Source organism: Rhinolophus sinicus, linkage group LG04 (genome assembly GCF_036562045.2).
Source record: "Rhinolophus sinicus isolate RSC01 linkage group LG04, ASM3656204v1, whole genome shotgun sequence".
Taxonomy (NCBI): domain Eukaryota; kingdom Metazoa; phylum Chordata; class Mammalia; order Chiroptera; family Rhinolophidae; genus Rhinolophus; species Rhinolophus sinicus.
The window spans coordinates 66,521,584-66,542,763 of record NC_133754.1 but is presented as its reverse complement, the minus strand read 5'-3'; the positions used below and the strand labels follow the sequence as shown (position 1 = coordinate 66,542,763).

Here is a 21,180-nt window from a genome sequence, read left to right as displayed (position 1 = left end):
GGGGTGGAGGAGCCGCTGCACACTGACCACACTGGCCGGCACGGCACCCCGCCAACAAGGCCCCCTGAACCCATTGCCTCTAGTGGGAAAAGAGCCCAGGAGGACATCCTGCTGCCCTGATGCTGTGGGTCACTTTTTAGGAGCCCCTCTCTGGCCTCACCCCATGGGGTTTGCAGGCAAACTGACCACCAGGAATCTGACTGGCACAGAGGGGAGAGGGGCTTGCAACAAACAGCACCGAGTTCCTGGCAGACCGCGTTCCTATGTGCAGCACCCCAGCACTCACGCACTGCGTAACGACGTTTCCGTTAGCGACAGACCACAGACAGACAGTGGTCCCATCAAATTGTAAAGGAGCTGAAAACTTCCTATCGCCTAGTGACATCACAGCCACCGTGTCATAGCTCAGTGCATTACTCACGTGTGTGTGGAGCTGCCAGGCAGATGAAAGTGCATCATGTACCATTACAGTCGTGGGCTATACCATCTGGGTTTGTGTAAGTATTATGTTTGCACAACAACGACATTGCCTGATGACATGTTTCTCAGAAAGTATCCCCCCTCGTTAAGCAGCCCATGACTGTAACAATCCCAACCAGCAGCTTTGCTCACCTGCAGAACCAAATAGGTGGCATGGTCCAAGCAGGGAATTCAGCGGGGTGCAGGTCAGCCTCAAACCAAGAGCTGTGCCAGCCCTGAAGCCTGGTCTGCCCTTGCCCGGGGCAGGGGGACTGAGTCAGAGCTCCACCCATTGCTGAGTAAAGCTCCCAGCCACATCTGACCCGAAAATTTGGCCAAAACACCTGGAAAGCTGCACAGCCCATAATGAGCACGCAGAAAGTCTGGCAGGAACTAGAAAAAGTACAAACTGAGTCCAAAATTAGCAGAAAGAAATAATAAAATTAAAGAACTAAATGAAATAATGGGAAAACAATAGGAAAGACTGACAAAACTAAGAGTTTAACAAAAATATCAACAAAATTAACAAACCTTAATTAGACTAATCAAAGAAAAAAAAGAGAGCCCAAATAAACAAAATGATAAATGAAAAAGGAGACATCACAACTGATACCACAGAAATACAAAGGATCGCAAGAGGCTACCAACAGCTATGCTCAAACTGGACAATCTGGAAGAAATGGAAAAATTCTTAGAAACATACAACCTACCAACAGTGAATCAGGAAGAAACAGAAAATCTGAACAGACCAATTACTAGTAAGGAGACTGAATCAATAATAGAAAAAAAAAATTTCCCAGTGAAAAAAAGCTCAGGACCAGATGGCTTTACAGGTGAATTTTACCAAATATTTAAAGAATTAATGCCAACCCTTCTCAAACTCTTCCAAAAAAACAGAGGAGAGAACACTCCAAAACTCATTTTATAAGGCCAGCATTTCCCCAATACCAAAGCCAAAAAGGGACACTACCAGAAGAGAAAACTACAGACCACTATTCCTCATCAATATAAATTTACAAGTACTCAATACTAGGAAACAAAATTCAGCAGCACATTAAAAAGATCATTCACCATGATCTAGTGGGATTTATATCTGGGATGCAAGAATGGTTCAACGTATGCAAATCAATCAATGTGATCTACCACAATAGAATGAAAGAAAAATTATCATTTCAATAGATGCAGAAAAAGCATTTGACAAAATTCAACATCCGTTGAATTTTGATAAAATCTCTTAACAAAGTGGGTATAGAGGGAACATATCTCCATGTAATAAAGGCCATACATGACAAGCCTACAGCTAACATCATACTCAATGGTGAAAGGATAAAAACTTCTTCTGTAAAATCAAGAAAAAGACAAGGATGCCACTCTCACCACTCTTACTCGTAAGTATAGGGAAGTCCTAGCCAAAGCAATCAGGCAAGAAAAAGAAATAAAAGGCATCAGAATTGGAAAGGAAGAAGTAAAGTTGTCTCTTTTGCAGATGACATGATTTTATATATAGAAAATCCTAAAGAATCCACCAAAAAACTGTTAGATCTAATCAATTCAGTAAAGTTGTAGCATACAAAATTAACATACAAAATAAGTAGCATTCCTAACACTAGCAAGTTATCTGAAAAAGTAACAATCTCATTTGCAATAGCATCAAAAACAACATAAAATACTTAAAAATTAACCAAAGAGGTGAAAAATCACCAACTGAAAATGACAAGACACTGATGAAAGAAATCAAAGACACAAATAAGTGGAAAGGAATCTGTGTTCATGGATTGCAAGAATAATATTATTTAAATGTCCATGTTGCCCAAAGTCATTTTTAGAGTCAATGCCATCTCTATCAAAATTCCAATCAATGGCACTTTCTACAGAAGTAGAAAAAACAACCTTAAAATTTGTGTTAAACCACAAAAGACCCCAAATAGCCAAAGCAATCCTGAGAAAGAAGAATAAAGTGAGAGGCATCACACTTCCTGATTTCAAGCTGTATTATAAAGCCATTGCCATTGCAATGTAAGACTAGAAACCATAAAATTCCTATAGGAAAACATAGCAAACAAGCTTCCTGACGTGGGATATGACACCTAAAGCACAAACAACAAAATAAAAAATAGACAGGTGGGACTACATCAAACTAAAAAGTTTCTGCACAGCAAAATTTAACAAAATGAAAAGACAATCTATGGAATGAGAAAAAATATTTGCAAACCATGTATCTGACAAGGGGTTAATATCCAAAATACTATATAAATAACTCATACAACTCAATAGCAAAAAAACATTGCCTTGCGAGCAAGGAACCTGAATAGACATTACTCCAGAAAAGACATACAAATGGCCAACAGATGCATGAAAAGATGCTCAACATCACCAATCATTAGGGATACGCAAATCAAAACTATAATGAGCTATCCCCCTCTTGCCTGTTAGAATGGTTAGCATCAAAAAGAGAAAAACAAATGCTGGTGAGGATGGGGAGGAAAATGGAACCCTTGTGCACTGTTGGTGGGACTGTAAACTGGTACAGCCACTGTGGAAAACAGTAATGAGCTTCCTCAGAAAATTAAAAGTAGAAGCACTCTATGATCTAGCAATTCCACTTCTGGGAATATATCCAAAGGAAATGAAAACACTATGTTGAACAAATATCTGCACCTCCATGTTCATAGCAGCATTATTTACAATAGTCAAGACATAGAAACACCTGAGTGTCCATCAACAGATGAATGGATAGATATGTATATATACACAATGGAATATTATTTAGCCATAAAAAGAAAGAAATCCTGTCATTTGCAACATGGATGGACCCTGAGAGCATTATGCTAAGTGAAATAAGTCAGACAGAGAATGACAAATGCTGTATGATTTTACTTACATGTGAAATCTAAGAAAAAACAAAACACCAAACTCATCGAAAAGAGATCAAATGTGTGGTTATCAGAGGTGAGTAATGGTGCGGAGGGAAAACTGGATGAAGGTGATCAAAAGGTACAAATTACCAGTTATAAGATAAGTAAGTACAAGGGATATAACGTACAACATGACTGTAGTTAACACTGCTGTATGGTATGTATGAAAGTTGTTAGAGTAAATCCTAAGATTTCATGTCAGAAAGAGAACAATTTTGTATTTACGTGAGATGATAGATGTTAACTTAAACTTACAGTAATCATTTCATGATATATGTAAGTCAAATCATTATGCTGTACACTTAAACTGATACAGTGCTATGTATCAATTATGTCTCAATAAAACTGGAAAAAAGACAGCAATCGCCTTCCGTCACCATATATTTGATCCCCTTCACCCTTTTCTACCTCCCCCTCCCTTTCCTTCTGGTAACCACTAAACTATTGTCTGTGTCTATGAGTTTTTGTTCCTTTATTTGTCTTGTTCCTTTGCCTTTGTTGCTTTCAGTTTTATATCCCACATGAGTGAAGTCATATGGTTCTTGAAGTTTTCTGTCTGACTTATTTCATTTAGCATAATAATCTTGAGATCCATCCACGTTGTTGCAAATGACAGTATTTCATCTTTTCTTATGGCAGAATAGTATTCCACTGTGTATATACACCACATCTTCTTTATCCAATCATCTATCGAAGGACACTTTGGTTGCTTCCACCATTACACCATGTTTGAGAATACCAAGCCTAGCTTTTATAATCCACTACAATTTCAACTTGTAATACGAGGACTGTCATGATCAACCCAAAGAACCACCGCAGACCATATCACGGTACAGATAAGGAAAAGGGAGTTTGCCACAGAAGGCTGCACTGACCACAAAGATTTCCCGTAGGTCATCACAACTCTTAACAACCCATGTATTTGATAATGGCTCTCATGAGCTTTGCCAGTGATGGGGAGATAGAGGAACTCTGCACCAGAAGAGCCCGGTGAGGGTTGGGATGTAAAGCTGATATTCAAGTTGGCAAGAAGCCTCTATCCACCCTTGATGCCATGAGGCCATGACTTGCAAAATCCAGGAGGCTAAATATTGATTTATTGTTTTAAAAGAAAACATTAAAAATCAAATATAGTGTATTTTTATTGCTGCATTTGCTAACAAGAGGCAATACTTTGTGTTCCAACTGTGAAATCCATATGCTCAGCAACACAGCAGTCAGAGTCTCCAACAGTGCCCCAAACACACACCCATGGGAGGTAAAGACCGGAGCTGCCAACTGCTGTCGCCAAGAACAAAAAGAAACAAACTGAATTCACTAACATCTTCGAGTTCCTTCGACAATGATTTTATTATAAATATGTTCTTTGGAATAAACAAGTATTACATTCAAGACTATCTGCAAACTTGCTCTAAAATAATAAGAGAGGAAAAATGGAACCAGGAACCACTTAGAAGTAGCGATAAATAGCAAGGACACCTGCATCCATGCTAAGTGCCTTTCCCCCAAGAAGTGACAGCAGGTTAACAGGGACATCACATTGCTCATTAGCCTATTCCATTAAAATAAGCTTTGAGTTTGGTAATTTGCACTTGTTCTGTAAACTGAACTGCTCCTCTCCTCAGTCCTAAGAAGCAGGGTGGGAAGAGTCCGTCTTCAGATGCCAGTATCAGTACGCAAGGTCCTGACGTAGCCATGGCAGCTCTGTGCTCACGTACGAAGTGCTCACTGTTTGCCGGGAGCCACATCAGAGTAGTCCTTCAGCACTCCAGCCATGTGTTCATTGTGAGTCTTAAACCGGCGCTTTTTCTGCGAGGCAGGCTTTTTCCTTCTCTGAATAGGGGCCTACAGGGAAAGGTAAAAACAGAAACAGTAGCTCCTCAGAGGGATGATGTGGCAGGATGTACTAAGGGTGCCTGGAAACCAGCAGCAGAGAGATGCGGGGTGTGTGACCTGCTTTCCTGCTCTGTTGCCCGGCCTCACACACACCAATCCCCAGCACACTCGCAGCCGCAGGGAGGCCCAGTGCTTTCTGTTACGACATGTGTGCCCCCATCCGGAATAAATGGGCTGGCACAACAACTGACCAGAACTATTCTAGGCACTAAGAGGATAAAGAGACACAGTAAAGCTCTTTGATTTTCATCACTATTATCTGGTTTAAAAATATATCCATCATTACCAAAAAAAAAGATCTGATGTAAACAGGGCGAAACAGATACGGCAAAATTGGGAAGTGGACAGGAACACGAAGATTTGTTATTATCATTCTCTATTCTTCTCAGTATACCTGAAATAGTAATGCCACATGATGAAACCAACAAGCTAAACAATGACAGGAAACCATGAAGTGCTGCAATTACACTAATTCATGGAAATTACTGGCAATAAATCTTCCCTTTTAAGGAGTCTTAAGAATTCATTGCACGTGCATGCACACACCCGAACAGTCACAAAGAAAGCAAGCTACACAGCTGATGGTGGACGAGGAAAAGAGGGAGAGAGGTACAGCAGCCAGAATCTATAGTGCTGCTGAGTTATTCCTCATCTGGGCTTTGTCCTTGGACTAACACAGTTGATTAGCTGGTACGAGGCAATTCACAAGTCCTCACTCCATTACAAATCCCTCACCTGAGCAGGATTTGGGGCTACAAAGAGAAAATAACTGATTCCTAAGAGATCTGAAAATCAACAAGGACAATTCAGTGTGATCAGGGCTAAGGAAGACCAGACACCAAGACCACCGGGCTCACCGGAGCAAAGGGAGGAGAGCACGACTAAAGCCATAGCAGCCAAGATGAGGAAGCAGGCGCCTGGCTAGAGACTGGGCGGCTAATATGTGGGCACTAGAAAACATGCGGTGTGGCTGGAGCTTAAGAGTCGACACTGCCAGGACAGGGGTTGGAGGGGTGATGGGGAAAACTGCACATGCCTGGGGAGCAGCACTTGAGGGCAAAGAGATCCACTGGCCCTCAAAAAAACACACATGATCTAGTTTGCAGCTGACCAAAATCCATGGATTAGGACACAGAAAAACTTCGCAGAGTAGAACAGGAGGCAGCCTAACAGTTCAAAGAACAGAGGATTACGTTTTTTTTCTAGCGATTACATACCACTTTCTTTGGTCCGGATTCCTGCATGGAAGAAATACCCTGTCGCTTCAGATATTCTTCAATTTTCTCCTCATCCATTGAATCCACAGTGACACTCCTCCACAGTTTCTGAAACTCTGTGCCGGCAAGACAGTAGTTATTTTACAACAGATGTTTACAAGCTATAGCCTCTCAGTGATAGAAATCCAGGCTTCAATATTGTCTCCTCTGATCTACATTAGCACACCTGCGATTTCATTATAAAAACAAAGGAAGTAAGACAATGGCATTCAAATACTGGACACTGAGTAGCAGCAGAAGGGCCTGGAAACATAAACTGCATAATTACACAGCAGATCAGTAGGATTCTATTTCTAGCCTAATCAAGAAAGGGCCTCGTGCTCAAGGCCTCCCTGCTTGCCTGGGGAAGAAAGGCAGCTGACACTCTCCCTTTATTCCAAACATCAGTTATGAAATAGTTCAAATTCCTGCTTATCTCCCCTGAGCACAGAATACTCCATCTCATCTCCTACAGGTAAAAAGAAACACATAGGGAGATGGGGAACCAAAGTTTTATACTGGAGCGAGGAGCTGTAACAGTTTACAGGTGACCCTTGAACAACAGGGGTTTGAACTGCACGGGTCCACTTCCACGTGGATTTTTTTTCTTCCAGAAAATATATTGGGAAAATTGGGGGAAGATTTGTGACAATTTGAAAAAACTCACAGACAAACCTTATGATTTTAATAACATTTTCTCTAGCTTACTTTAAGAATACGTTATATAACATGCGACATAAAAATGTGTTAAATGACTGCTTATGTTATCGGTAAGACTTCCAGTCAACAATAAGCTATTGGTAGTTAAGTTTTGGGAGAGTCAAAAATTACACTCGGGGGCCAGCCCGGTGGCTCGGGCGGTTGGAGCTCCGTGCTCCTAACTCCGAAGGCTGCCCGTTCTATTCCCACATGGGCCGGTGGGCTCTCAGCCACAAGGTTGCCGGTTTGACTCCTCCGAGTCCCGCAAGGGATGGTGGGCTCTGCCCCCTGCAACTAAGATTGAACACGGCACCTTGAACTGAGCTGCCTCCCGGATGGCTGGGTTGGAGCGCGTCCTCTCATCCACAAGGTTGCCAGTTCGACTCCCGCAAGGGATGGTGGGCTGCGCCCCCTGCAATTAGCAATGGCAACTGGACCTGGAGCTGAGCTGCGCCCTCCACAACTAAGACTGAAAAGGACAACAACTTGAAGCTGAATAGCACCCTCCACAACTAAGATTGAAAGGACAACTTGACTTGGAAAAAAAGTCCTGAAAGTACACACTGTTCCCCAATAAAGTCCTGTTCCCCTTCCCCAATAAAATCTTAAAAAAAAAAAAAAAATTGCACTCGGCTTTTCAACTGTGTAAGGTACTGGCGCACCTAGTTCCCATGTTGTTCTAGCTTCAAGTAAATTATCCCAGTTCACAAGCAGTGTAAAAATGTCCTAATAGTATACTCCTTCCTGACCTCTGAGCTATCGTTCTAAATTTTACTATTACATGTGCTCTAAACACAAAATACATTTCTAATATTTTTGCTTTAGTCAGCTATCTTTCAGAGCAATTAAGAAAGTTTTTAATTAAAAATTTAACATTTTTAAATTAGAAAAACATGAATTTATTTATTTATTTATTTATTTATTTAATTGGGGGGGGGGGTATTGGAGAACAATGTGTTTTTCCAGGACCCATCAGCTCCAAGTCAAGTCGTTATTTTCAATCCAGTTGTGGAGGGTGCAGCTCACTAGCCAATGTGGGAATTGAACCAACAACGCTGGTGTTATGAGCACTGGGCTCTAGCTAACTGAGCCAGAAAAACATGAATTTTATATTTATCTTTATTTTTTCCATTTACAGCACACACTCTTGTTTGTACAGATCCAGGTTACTGTCTAGTATCACATTCCTTCTGCCTGAAGAACTTCCTTAGTATTTCTGGTAATGCACGTCTGATGATAATGCATTCTCTCAGTTTCTGTGATGCTGACAGTATTACTCTGAAAGAGTAGTTTTCCCTCATTTTTGAAAGACTTTTTGCTGGGTACAGAATTTTGAGTTGAAAAGTTTTTCCCTTTTGTCCCTTTAAAGATGTCATTGCACTGTCTTTTGGTTTGCACATATTCAAATGAGAAGTCTGCTATAATTATTTTTTCCTTTATAATGAGCTTTTCCCTCTGACTACCTTCAATATTTTCTCTTCATCTTCATTTTTCAGCAGTGTGAATATAATATGCCTAGGTGTTTTTCCGTCATTTGTTTGTTTTTTGGGATTATCTTGCCTCGTGTTCTCTGTGCTTCTAGGATCTTTGTTTTGTTGTCTGTCAATTTTTGAAAATTCCTGGCCATTATTTCTTCTGTCCCATTCTCTTCCTCTTCTCCTGAGATTTTAATTACACATTCAGACCATCTGACATTATCTCAAAGCTAAACGATACTGTTTTATTTTTTCACGGTTTTTTTCCTTTGCATTTCAGTTTAGATATTTGTATTGGCCTATCTTCAAGTTTAAAGATTCTTTCCTTGGTTATGCCAAGTTTACTGATGAGCTTATTGAAGACCTTCTTTGTCTGTTACTGTGCTTTTCATTTCTAGAATTTTCATTTGATTTTCTTATGATGTTTATCTCGCTGCTGAAATATCCTACCTGATAAAGCATGTTGTCTGTCTTTCCTACTAGAGGGCTTAACATATTAATCAGTTATTTTAAATTCCATGTCTCATAGTTCCAATATCTGTCTCCTAAGAATTCGGCTCTATTAATTCCCTTGTCTCAAAAGTGCATTGCTTTTCCTTGTTTCTTTTTATGCCTCAGAATTTGTTTGAAAGCAGGATATCCTCTGTAGGACAGCTGAGACTGAGGTAAATAGTTTTTGTGCCTGGATATGGGCATGCTGTTCCTTCTGCTAGGCCTTTAGTGTGTGGAGGAGGGTTCACTCTAGAGTCAGGACATGAGCTTGGTTTGGAATTTGTTGCTCTATGGTTACCCACAATGCACCACAGACTTCAAATTCCTCTAGCCATACCTGTGCTTAGGATAGAGGCTTGTTTGCCAGAGTTTTCTCAATGTCCACTCAACCTGTGGCTTTAGGTCTTCCCTTTAAGTTAGACCTAAGATGGTCTGTCAGCCTCCAAGCTCTTGGACTTCTTGGCATTCTACTGTTACCTGATAATCCATATCTGTGAGCCTGGTATGGGGTGGGAGTTCTCTCATATTCTGATTAAACCTCTGCCTTAGGCAAGCACTGTGTTCCTTGGTGTCTGGGGGGTGGCCTTCTCAGTGTTCCTGCTCTGCCCCCTGTGCTAAAGTTCTGGACCCAGCACATATTGCTGCCCCTTTCTTGGCAGTAGAGGATTTCCTTTCTGTTCCCTTCCCACAGCAATTTAAGACTTTTGTCTTATAGGAGAGAGGTAAGGAGAAAGATTTAGACAAAGCTTCATGTCTTTCCTGAAGCGTCTACTACTGTTGCCCTCCTCCAGACCGGCCCAAACTGGGCAGTACCCGCTCCCACCCTAGTTTCTACCTTTGTCATAAGCAGCTAGTGACATCTGTGGAGATGGGTGCAAATTCCCACATGTCTGTAGCCCTCAGGCGTTCTATATTCTCTTGCCAGACCACACTAAGCCTTTAGCAGTTCATTGAAAAATTCAACTGAATTCTTCTGAGAGGTGTTCATTTTGTCTGTCCCAGGTAAACAGCTTTCATCTCATCTTTTCTTAGAGGGAGCTGCCTTTCCTCAGATTCTGGGACAGGTGGTGGCCCTGCAACCTCAGCTCTCTGATAGATACAAGAAAACTATAAATTCGCAGTTGCCTAGGATTTATTGTTATTGTTGTTATTGCTGTAAGGGTGGGAACAAAGCTTTCTCCAGCTTTTCCATTCTAAGTGAAAGCTAGAAGTCTCCATCTATTTACTTTTTAGCCAAACTTTAAGAACAATGTGATTAATGTGAGTAGCTCTGTTCCCTATGGGGACATATGAGAGAAATAGCTTCAGGTCAAACTTCCAAGTCAGCAATAAAAACATTTCTCTAACTCCAAGAAAGTACATAAAATTGTTTAAAAATGTGTATCATAACCAGAATTTCACACATCAAATTTACCATAGCTATTGAAGGAAGTATGTCACAAACAAAAGAACAGTTCTGGGATTTTAACCATAACTTGTTAAATTCTAGCCACATGTACAAATTGTATTCATTAATTTAGAATATGAGTACGTATTACATAACTGTATATCAATTAAGCTGTATGATTCTCTCTGTATAACAAAAACAGCAAAGAGAATAAAAGTGCATATGATAAAAACACCTTTTACCCAATGGTAAATTTTATTCAATACACTATTTACCAAGCCTCTGTTACCACTGCAAAATTCAGTTCCTTGAAAATTGAAACTAGTTTCACTTTCTACTTGATATGTACAGAGTTTCTATATTTCAGGCCTCTTATGACACAAAGGGAATAATACCTACTAGAATAGTGACAGCAGTGGTCTGGAAAGCTAATCTGTATATTAATGTACCACCAAAAATATACATATACAACACTATAAATTTTCATGGCACAATGGAATTGCAAGTATATTAAAAACAAAATTTAATTCCTTTTGCTAAAAGAAATGTCACTGGAACTATTTTCAAAGGGAAAATCACTGAATAAGAACTCTTCATTGTCTTTATTTTTTTCAATAAGACATTTCTACTTCAATTCCTGCCTTTCCTTAGCTCAATATTGTTGTAATGTTTAAAAATTACATCCACTATGTAAATGTATTACAGCTGCAAAAATACTTAAAATGAATGCTAGAAGGCAGGGCCCTAAGACAGAATCTCACAGGATCCCATTACTTTTTAATGTATGTGGGGAAAGACAATGCTCAGCTGACAGAGGTACTAAGAGCAATAACCTTGTTTTCTTTAATTTTATAAAATCATTGCAAGAAAATACAAATTAAATAATCTTTATTTTCTATGAGGCTGACAAAATCAACTAAAAACTGGTGAGGGTAAAGAAATGGGTATCTTCTAATATACTGCCGTGAAGAGTTAAATTGGTCCAAAGAATTGGTTCAAATTTTACGATGGGTAATAGGCAAGCTGTTCAAAATTTTAAAAATCTGCCTTATATTTGACCCAGCAATCTACTTAAAGAAAACTACAATAAGGAGATAATTGGGCAACTGGGCATATATTTATGTTCAAGAACTGAGCACTATTTATAATAGCACACAGAAAATATAAGACAAAAAAAACCCTGAATTTCTATCTGTGGAATACCAGAACAAATTTTTTAAAGTACATCCATAAAATGGAATATCATATAGCCATTAAAAAATAATGACCTAAACCAGCATCAAATCACCAGGGAAGTAGCTACTGGGATAAGTCCTGAATTCTAAGGATAAAGTTGAAATTGTTTAGCTTTCCAGGCAGAAAAGAGTAAGTTATAAGCAGTGGGAGAAAAATCAGAAGGTCATCGAATTTATTACCAGGAACACCAACAAACGTTATGTAACTACAAAAGATCAGTGCAAATGTGTCCAGAAGGCTAAACTGGATGTTTCTTTGCCATCTGTCTAACCAAGTACAAAACTACAGATCCACTGAGTCGAAAACCAGATAAATAAATATAAGTAAGTAACCAGATAAGTAAGATTAAAACACTTAGCATTTTGGTACTATTTTATATTTTCAATGATACTAATAGCTAACATTACTATTATTCTTACTATGTGCCAGGTTCTGTTCCAAACTGTAAGCACTTTTATTTATATTAACTTATTTAATCCTTACAAGGACCATGAGATATAGATACCATTATTCCTATTTTATAGGTGAGGAGAGTGACGTCACAGAAATGGCAGCATGAGGGGGGCTTCTTGAGAACTCCCCTGGAAGTTACCTATTATATAGAGGAGGAATCTCAGACAGAGAAGGGTTAAGGATCCTGCCTAAGCTAGTAAGGAGCAGAGCTAAGATTTAAACCTACAGTTTGACTACTCAGACCATTCTCTTGATCACTGCATTTATACTGCCTCCTCTAAATGAATATGATCCTGATTTAAGGAAATACCAAATGCCTTTGTGAAATAAGATGCACACCTAGCTCCAACTACTGTGTTCACTTATCTATTTGATTTTTAAAATTACTACACAATAAATTCTCTTACTTGTGCTATATCTCATTTTAGGGCATTTCCTTCTATTACAGATAAAACAAAGGATGAATCTTCAGTAACTAAAAGCTTGCTCTGGGGTAAGATTTCGTCTTTATAGATAAGACTGCCACCTAGTGGGCCAAAACAAAAATCTTTATCAATACATTCAGGACAAAGCATTTTGAGGAGAAAATACAAAAAAATACAAAGACAAATATTAAGACATGTATCAAGTTTCAATGGGTCTTCACTGGAAACACACATACTTTACACCATTAACAAAAACTCAGTTTTCTTAAATGAGTGACTTACGCAACACCAACACTTTCAACTAAAAGAACAGGGCCTTACCCCAGCGGTGCCCCCCAGGGCCTTACCCCGGCGGTGCCCCCCAGGGCCTTAAGCACTTGTATGAACATCATAATGACAATATGCGACATGCTGCACAATGTGTTCCCATGTCATTCCTTCCTCAGCCTGTAAGCTGAAGGACAGAAATCTACTCACTTTGATATCCCTTATATCAATGAATGTGCTTAACACAAGAATGCATGAAAAGAAGTTTAAAGACAGTGTATCTTAATTTTTCTCTATTTTATAAACATAAACTGTACCTTAAATATAATTTTCAACCCAGGCAATTTGGTAATGTCTGGAGACATTTTTTATTGTCATAATGTGGGGGATGGTATGCTACTGGGGGTGCTGCTACACATCCTAGAGTGTACAGTGACAACCTCAACACCAAAAAAATTATCCACCTTCAAATAGCAATACTGCCAAGGTTGAAAAAGCCTGGAAAGTGTAGAAATTAATGAAACATATCAATTTACAATAATAAACTGAGCCTAGAAACCAACGGTTTTACATATATAAACAAATTATTTTTATATTGGTTTAATACACACTGGATTTTCTAGAATTATACACTGTCTACTATATATAGTATATAGTATGATTAACCTTTGTAAATCACAGAAAAGCTGCACTTCATGTTTTTCAGATCTGTACGAAGAATTCTTTATCACTTAAGGAAAACATCAATTATGGTATATAAATGGCCATTGCATCACACCTGTTAGTCCGTGTGTAGCTACCACATTGTGGACCAAAATGGGGTTCTACGGAAAGTAACCTCATGGGGTGATCTGATCATAAATTCATAACTGGGCAGGTCATGGTGGGTAGTCATATAACTTCTTTGAATAAAAAGCTTATCTTTGCCTCAAGCAAGCCCCATCCATTGTTTCTGTGTATCTACGTTAACACACCTTTGAAATGTCTCTTTTTTCAGACCCTTCCTTCTTCTAAAGTGTGAGGATTCTTTCAGATCCCTCCTCCTGAAGTGTGATCAATTTCAAGAGCACACACAATCTTGTTAACTATCCTGTAATCCAATGCCTGCCTTGCTTTCTCTCACCTTCATGTTACCTCCCTTAATTTCAAATGCATAAAAGAAGCTGCAAACTGTCATTTCTTGGAAGCATTTTATCTCAGTTTGTTGAGAACCTGCTTCCACGCATATCCTTTTTGGCTCGAATAAATTCTTATAAAAATTCTCTACAGGTTTGGATGTTTCTTACATCAATAAGCCCCTACATTTAGCAAAATGAGTGAGGCATATAACAGCAGATCAATAAATATTTGTTGGAGCTTCCGGGTTGGTGAAGTTGTGGGGAGGACGGCATGCTCCAACAGAGCACGGAAACCTCACCTCCCTTCCCACATAGCGGTAGTACTTTGTCTTATGCATCCCTTCCATCTGGCTGTCCCTGAGGTATATCCTCTTACAATAAACTGGTAATCTAGTATCTTAGAATTGGCTCACTCTTGACACTCCCCCTCAGAAACCAGCCACTCTTCTGTGAGAAGCCAGTGACACATGGAGAAGTCAGAGTAACAGGGAGAAGCCCAACCAAGCTCTCAGCCAGCAGTTATCAAGTCCAGCTGAACCTTCAGCCCCAGCTACCATTTACTTCAAATACATTTAGAGACATCAAGTAAGAATTGCTCAGTTGAACCCAAACATAGAACCAAGACAAATACTAATAAGTTGTTTTAAGCCACTCAATTTGGGATGAGTTGTTACACAGAAGTGGATAACTAGAATACCTTCTATTCAATGACTTGCTGGTTTTGCTTAATATCTTTACCACATGTATATAGCATTTAGAATAATTTTGCAAACAAATATTCGTTGAATAAATGGATTCATGAATAAATAGATTGTACCAAAAATCCCAGAAAGTGTCAACTATGGAATAAAAAGAAGAGAATGAAGTTGGTAAACTGATAACTAGAAGTTTAAACAAATTACTGAAAGATATAGAGAACCACTTTTTATATATACACATATACATTTATATAGAAGAGTCCGCACCAAAATCATACAATTTCCAGATAATGGGGAAAATATATCATACAATATAGTAAATAAAAATGACACTCAGAACTGATTTAAAAAGTAAAAACCAATCATATGCCATTTACAAAAGAAACATCTAAAACAAAGGTATAAAATAAAAGAATGGGCAAAAATATATCAGTCAAATTAATATGACCAACAGGGATATTTTATAATGATTATAGATACAATCCTTAAACTGTCTGTCAAGAACATTTATAAACTAAAACCACTGTAGGAAAATACATAAAGCAGTATCTACAGAAAATGCTGGCAAAATTCACAAAGATATAAAAGCAATGGGAGATTTTAATGTTTGCTCCATCAGTGCTCAGATTAAGAAGTGAAAAAAATGACTATGTAAAGGGTGATCTGATAGATTATATTTTCTTTTAAAACAAAAACACACAGCAAGTAAAATAAATCAATAGCTAGCATAACAAAGAAATACGGAAGAAAGCCCAAATACAAAAAGTTAGCAATAAAAAGGGAAAATAACAGAAAAAAAAAAAAGTAAACAACTTCTAGGTCATACTCTGCAAAATCATACACTTTATTAAACTTGAAAATAAAAAAGGAATAATTTTATAGGAAAACACAAATTACCAAAATTGATTCACAAGACAGAAAACTTAAAAAAAAGGACATAGGCAAAGAAAATACTTTGAATGTTGTTTAAGCTTCCAGTCAAGATGGCAGAATAGGCAAACACTGTGCTGGCCTCCTCCCACGACTACATCAAAATTACAACTACAGAGCCACCACCATTGAGAGTTGCCTGAAGTCCAGCTGAACGGAAGTCCTATAACCAAGGACATACTGAACAAGCCATGTCGAGACTTGTAGGAGGGGAGGAGACATGGAATGGCCTGCTCCCACACCTACACGTGATGGTTAAAAATCAGGAGCAATATCTTGACTGTGGAGGTCCCCCGTGAGGAGTGAGGGGTCCCAGGCCCACACCAGGCTCCACAGCCCAGGCTTCCACTGGCGGGAAGGGAAGTCCCCACAGTTTCTGGCTGAGAACCAGCAGGGATTGTGACTGAGACAGAGCTGCTGGAATCCCAGGCATTCCCCTTAAAGGGTCCCCACACAGACTTATTCATTGATGGACTCAGTCTGAACTCCAGTGCTGGGGCAGCAGCTCAAAGGCACCAGGGACATACAAGGAGGAACTGAATTGTAAGGGAGGGGGCTGGAGGGGGAGCTTTCTCCCAGACAGAAGTGCTTCAAAGACACCGTTGTTCCTTTCACGAGCCCTTCCCCAACCCAGCCTGTACGCACACACAGGCGGGTGCCACATCTGAGTCTCCATCAACCTGGCTAACACCATTCACCCTGCCCTGTTGATTCCCTGAGACCCCACCCTACCCAACTCGCAGGCCCACCCAAGCAGCTTCCAGTGGCTTATCCGTACAATCTGTCTTTGCTCATGCTGCAACTTTTCTAAAATCTCTCAAAAGTTCACAAACCCCAAACAAGCAGCAGCTGGCTTCAGCATGCACCATACCTTTTGTTAAACAGCCCCAAGCCCAGCACTCTCAACAGTGAGCCTCAGTTCACAGCCCAGCCTCTCCTAGGCACCTCCAAGCCCAGCACAACTATAATAAAAAGTGCAGATCACTGTGTAGCTCATACCAAGTGCCCCGGGCAGGGCATAGGCAACAGCTGACCTTGGCCTGCAACAGAGCCCCTCCCAAAAGGCCCCAAAATCAACACATCCAGTGGCCAGCTTCAGACCACGCCGGAGAACCACCCAACCACCTCCACAAAAGACACACCCAAAGGGCAGACACCAGACTCCTGCTAAAGCAAATCCTACTCTGTAGGGTCAGCCCCTACACAACAGCTCCTCCACTGCAGACATGGCCAGTCCTCAAACCAATTAGCCTCAGGGTCAATCCCTCCCATTGATGTGACAACAGGAATCAAAGCTCAACTACAACAGGAGGGCACATAGCCATAGCACCTGCCTCAGGTGATCAGGGAGACTACGCCACTGAGCCCCACAGCACTCCTACTACATAAGGCCACTCACTCTACTCAGACCGAGAGACATAGCAGCCCTACCCAATACATACAAACAAACACAGGGAGGCAGCCAAAATGAGGAGACAAATACATCCCAAATGAAAGAACAAAACTTCAAAGAAAGAACTAAACACAATGGAGACAAGCAATCTACCAGACGCAGAGTTCAAAACACTGGTTATAAGGATGCTCAATGATCTCAGGGAGAACTTCAACAAAGAGATAGAAAACATAAAAAAGTAATGTCAAGATATAAACTAATATTTATAAAATAGTAAAGAAATAAACTTTTTTTGTACAACTGAGCTATAAGCCTAAGAAGTTATAAACTGCTGTACCATGATTGTAAGAACAATTAACCTAAAATTTTTCAAATTACATATTCCAAATTCCATTCTGAGAATCAATGTTCAATGTAGGAGTTATTAGCTCTGTTCTAAGAGATGATAATGCTAAAAAGACATTATTATAAAATTTAAATAATTGTAATATGAATATTATAAATTTTGTCAACCTAAATTTGTAACATATTTGCAAATTAAAGAAAGTATTTCTACAGAAAGACTTACCTTCATCCACAGAAAATTGACAGCTCTTATCATTGAAGAAAAGAATTTTCTTCTTATCAGGACGATTTACAAATAGTATCTGGTCCCCTAAAGCCTTAAAGATAAAGAAATTTTTTTCAGTTAACTCCAAATTACCCCAGCTTCCCCCCAATTTATTTTACAACAAAGGATTCCCATTTCTTTTAACCCTCAATAAACCATTATTGTGGGCCCACAAACCCAATTTTAATTCTTGCGTTTCTTTTTTGAGCAATTCCGACTATTTTTAAGGATTGGTATTTCAAGACTTTTACTTTTAAAGGCTTTCCAAAATACAGAAAGGAAATTTACTTATTTTTTAAAAACAGAATAAAATTCAATATATGTAGCAATTATGATTTGGGTCCACTGGACCCTTTTATTGATCTAATAAAAATTGTAGGATCTTACTGTTTTTACTTTTCCTCTACCTTGAAATATTTTGCTACTTGCTCAACAGCACTCATCAATTATTTCCAATTACGTTTTAATAAGCTAAAATAAGAAAATGGAAGAATGATTAAATCTCCTAGGGTGTGAGATAAATAGCCACACTTCAGTTTTCTTACTGCAATGCCCTAAGTATTGCATCATCTTTCAAGATATAAAAGACTAAAGAGTCTTGGCTGGTTTTCAGCTTTCTTGATCACAGCTGACAATTCAGAATTTTTTATTTCCTATTCCTCAGAGTAATGACAAGAAAACCAACAGAAGATATTTCACTATTATTAATGAATGAGAACAAGAATGCACAAAGCCTCAGAGCAGCACTCTTAAGACGCTAATGATGCCAGTGAAATTCATCAGAGAAATGAAGTCTTAAACTATGACTGTTTAGATGACAATACCACAGATGAATAATCTCAAGCTTAAGCGTCAACAGGTGAACAGCATATTTTTAAGGACATAAAGGAAACAAGGTATTTTATCCAGTTAGTTATTCAACAGGAAGGAAGGACTTCATAAGCAATATTGTATAAGGACCTTTGCCATTTACTTTGCTAAAAGGGCATATTCTTCCACCTTAGTGATGTGTTTGCCAAAATGTGCTTGATACAAAAGTTATGTTAAATTGTTATTAAAATTTCTAATAAAGCTGTTTTCCACCATTCCTTTATTTTTATGTGAATTATTCATAATTTATTTTTTTAAATAATAGACTTCATTGGACCCAGGTAATTAAGAACAGAATAAAAATTCTGTATTTCGAGTAATTTAGAAATCATCCTGCCTGAAAATGAAATAGATTCTGTGCTTTTTGTGAGACCTTCACTTCTGAGCATCCTTAGGGAACAGAGCCACTAAAGATAGGGTGTCACAGTAACTTTACATCACAAAATCATTTAAAATAGAATAAGCAACTAGCAGTTTACACCACTGTTCTACTTAAGAATGTGACGAAAAGTCTACTGCACAGTAATAATACTGGTCCCTATCAAAATATGAAAAAAGAATGGAGCAGGAAATGTACCTAGCACCCTCAACTATTAAGCTAGGATTCAGTAGTTCTACATTCAAAAAAACTATAAAGTGCACAATTTATAAACTTTGTTTACATATCATTTGCAACATTTGTGTGGGTTAAGTTTAGACATTTTGTTTCTTTTTTCAGTTCTTTTATTATTTTTTGTTATTTTCTTTAAGTTTAGACACTTTTAAGTTAAAAATCATAAAAAGGGTTCTGGCTTCTAGAAATGGCCGCATAGTTCCTAAAGGGACCAACCCTTTCATAGAAAACTACTATAAACTGTGGATATTTTTTAAAAAGTAAAAAAGCTAAGTAAAAGATTTATCATATGCCACCTACTACAGAGAAGATAAAGTTTGGAGTTTGAGTATATCTAAGATAAATGCCTACTTAAAACCACTCTTTGGAGGAGTATAATAGAATCCCGAGTCTTTACACATAAATTCATAATGTTAAATATGCAACAGAAACTTATTAGGTATATGAAGAAACAGGAAAACATTAACCATACTTAAGAGACAAATAGAATTGGTGCAGACCAGGCCCAAGATGACCCAGCTGTTGAAATCAGAAGATCTTAAAACAGATACAAGAAATTATATATAAGAGTAAAATGGAAAATTTTCTTGTAATGAATGAAACAAAAACTCAGCAAAGAAACAAATCATGAAAGTGAATGAAAAGTCTACAACTGAAAAATACAATCTCTAAAATAAAAAGTTCACCACTAGGCTTAACAAATTGGAGGTAAAGAAGAAGTCAGTGGACTTGACAACAGATCAGTAGAACAAAACAAAACAGAAGTAAACAGAGCCAGCCTCAGGGACTTGTGGGAAAATACCAAAAGGTCTAATATATGTAACTGAATTACCAAGAGGTAGAGGAGAGAAAGGAGCAAGTTTTACTCCACAGGTAGCATCAACCATTAGTAACTGTGAAGAATAAGAACTTGCAGCCTTTCCCAGTGAGTTCCGAATTGAAACTGGCAGTGTAATCTGGATGATTTATTGATAGCCCCTTTAGGAATTCAAAACAGCCAGATTAGTCATCAATGGTTTCGTGTGTTAATGCCTCTGGTTCCTCAGATTAACAATGTCTTGTTGAAGCAGTTCTCATATAAACATAAAAACTTATGAGAAAAACACAATGTCTTTGAGGAAAACTTTCCAGAAATATTCTGAAGAATCAAACAATCAGAAACAACAGCAATACAAAAGGGAGCTATCCAAGGTACACAAAAATGACTACACTCTGTCCTCTGCAGCACAAGACACAAGTTTCAAATCTTCAGCTGGCTCACAACCCTCAAGTACACATGACGGAGGCTTTAAAAATAAAAATTTAAAAACTTTTGCTATTTTTAAAAAACCAGACATTAATTCAAATTATATTAAAGCATAGAAAGAAAAGACAGGTTACCTTGACAGCTTTCTGGGAATTGGGCAGTCCTTCCTCTATGTCTTCTAAAAGAATTCCTCCTAAACCTCTTTGGTCATGCTGATCTAAGAGCCGAAGCAAGGCCTTCTTATCTTTCAAGTTGTACTTGGGTTTGAAGGCATACTTCCCATCTATTACTTCAATTTTGGGATTATTGACTAATGCCTGTAACAGTAACACGATTTGGATATATTAACAAAAGGAAACCTCATATATACACTCTTAAATTCTAATTATTTTAAAAAATAGCAATACCCAAAAAAGTATCTTGTGAATATCAACTAGCAGATCTAAAATATGGACATTCAGGATCCAACACAATAAAGATCAGCATGGTGCTCAATTTTTATAAAAGAAACTGCTTATTATTTTCACAAATTCTTTGGATGAGAAAGAAACCATTTAATCACAGCTGCTTTGAAGAAAGCTATACCCAGTATTCTTTTGGAAAACAAAAGTGGTAAGATAAATAAAACACCAATTAACATTAATAAACAAAGTGAACTGGGTATTGCCTATCCCATCTTCAAAGAATAGTTTATTGAAAAAAAAAAAAAAAAAAGAATAGTTTATTGCATATTGGCATTAGA

The 21,180-nt window shown here is 38.4% G+C and overlaps 1 protein-coding gene across 2 annotated transcripts in view; it reads right to left on the bottom strand.

Annotated features, from left to right (window-relative positions):
* Positions 1 to 4,699: 4,699 nt before the first annotated feature.
* GTF2E2 (general transcription factor IIE subunit 2) overlaps positions 4,700 to 21,180 on the bottom strand; it is a 50,609-nt gene continuing 34,128 nt past the window's right edge. For both annotated transcript variants that reach the window (XM_019750508.2, XM_019750509.2), the window contains 4 exons: positions 20,573 to 20,755; positions 17,668 to 17,761; positions 6,488 to 6,603; positions 4,700 to 5,219 (listed from right to left, as the gene is read on the bottom strand). In XM_019750508.2, the coding sequence (XP_019606067.1) occupies positions 5,100 to 5,219; positions 6,488 to 6,603; positions 17,668 to 17,761; positions 20,573 to 20,755 (513 nt within the window). In that variant the 3' untranslated portion in view covers positions 4,700 to 5,099. The remainder of the gene's footprint in view (positions 5,220 to 6,487; positions 6,604 to 17,667; positions 17,762 to 20,572; positions 20,756 to 21,180) is intronic.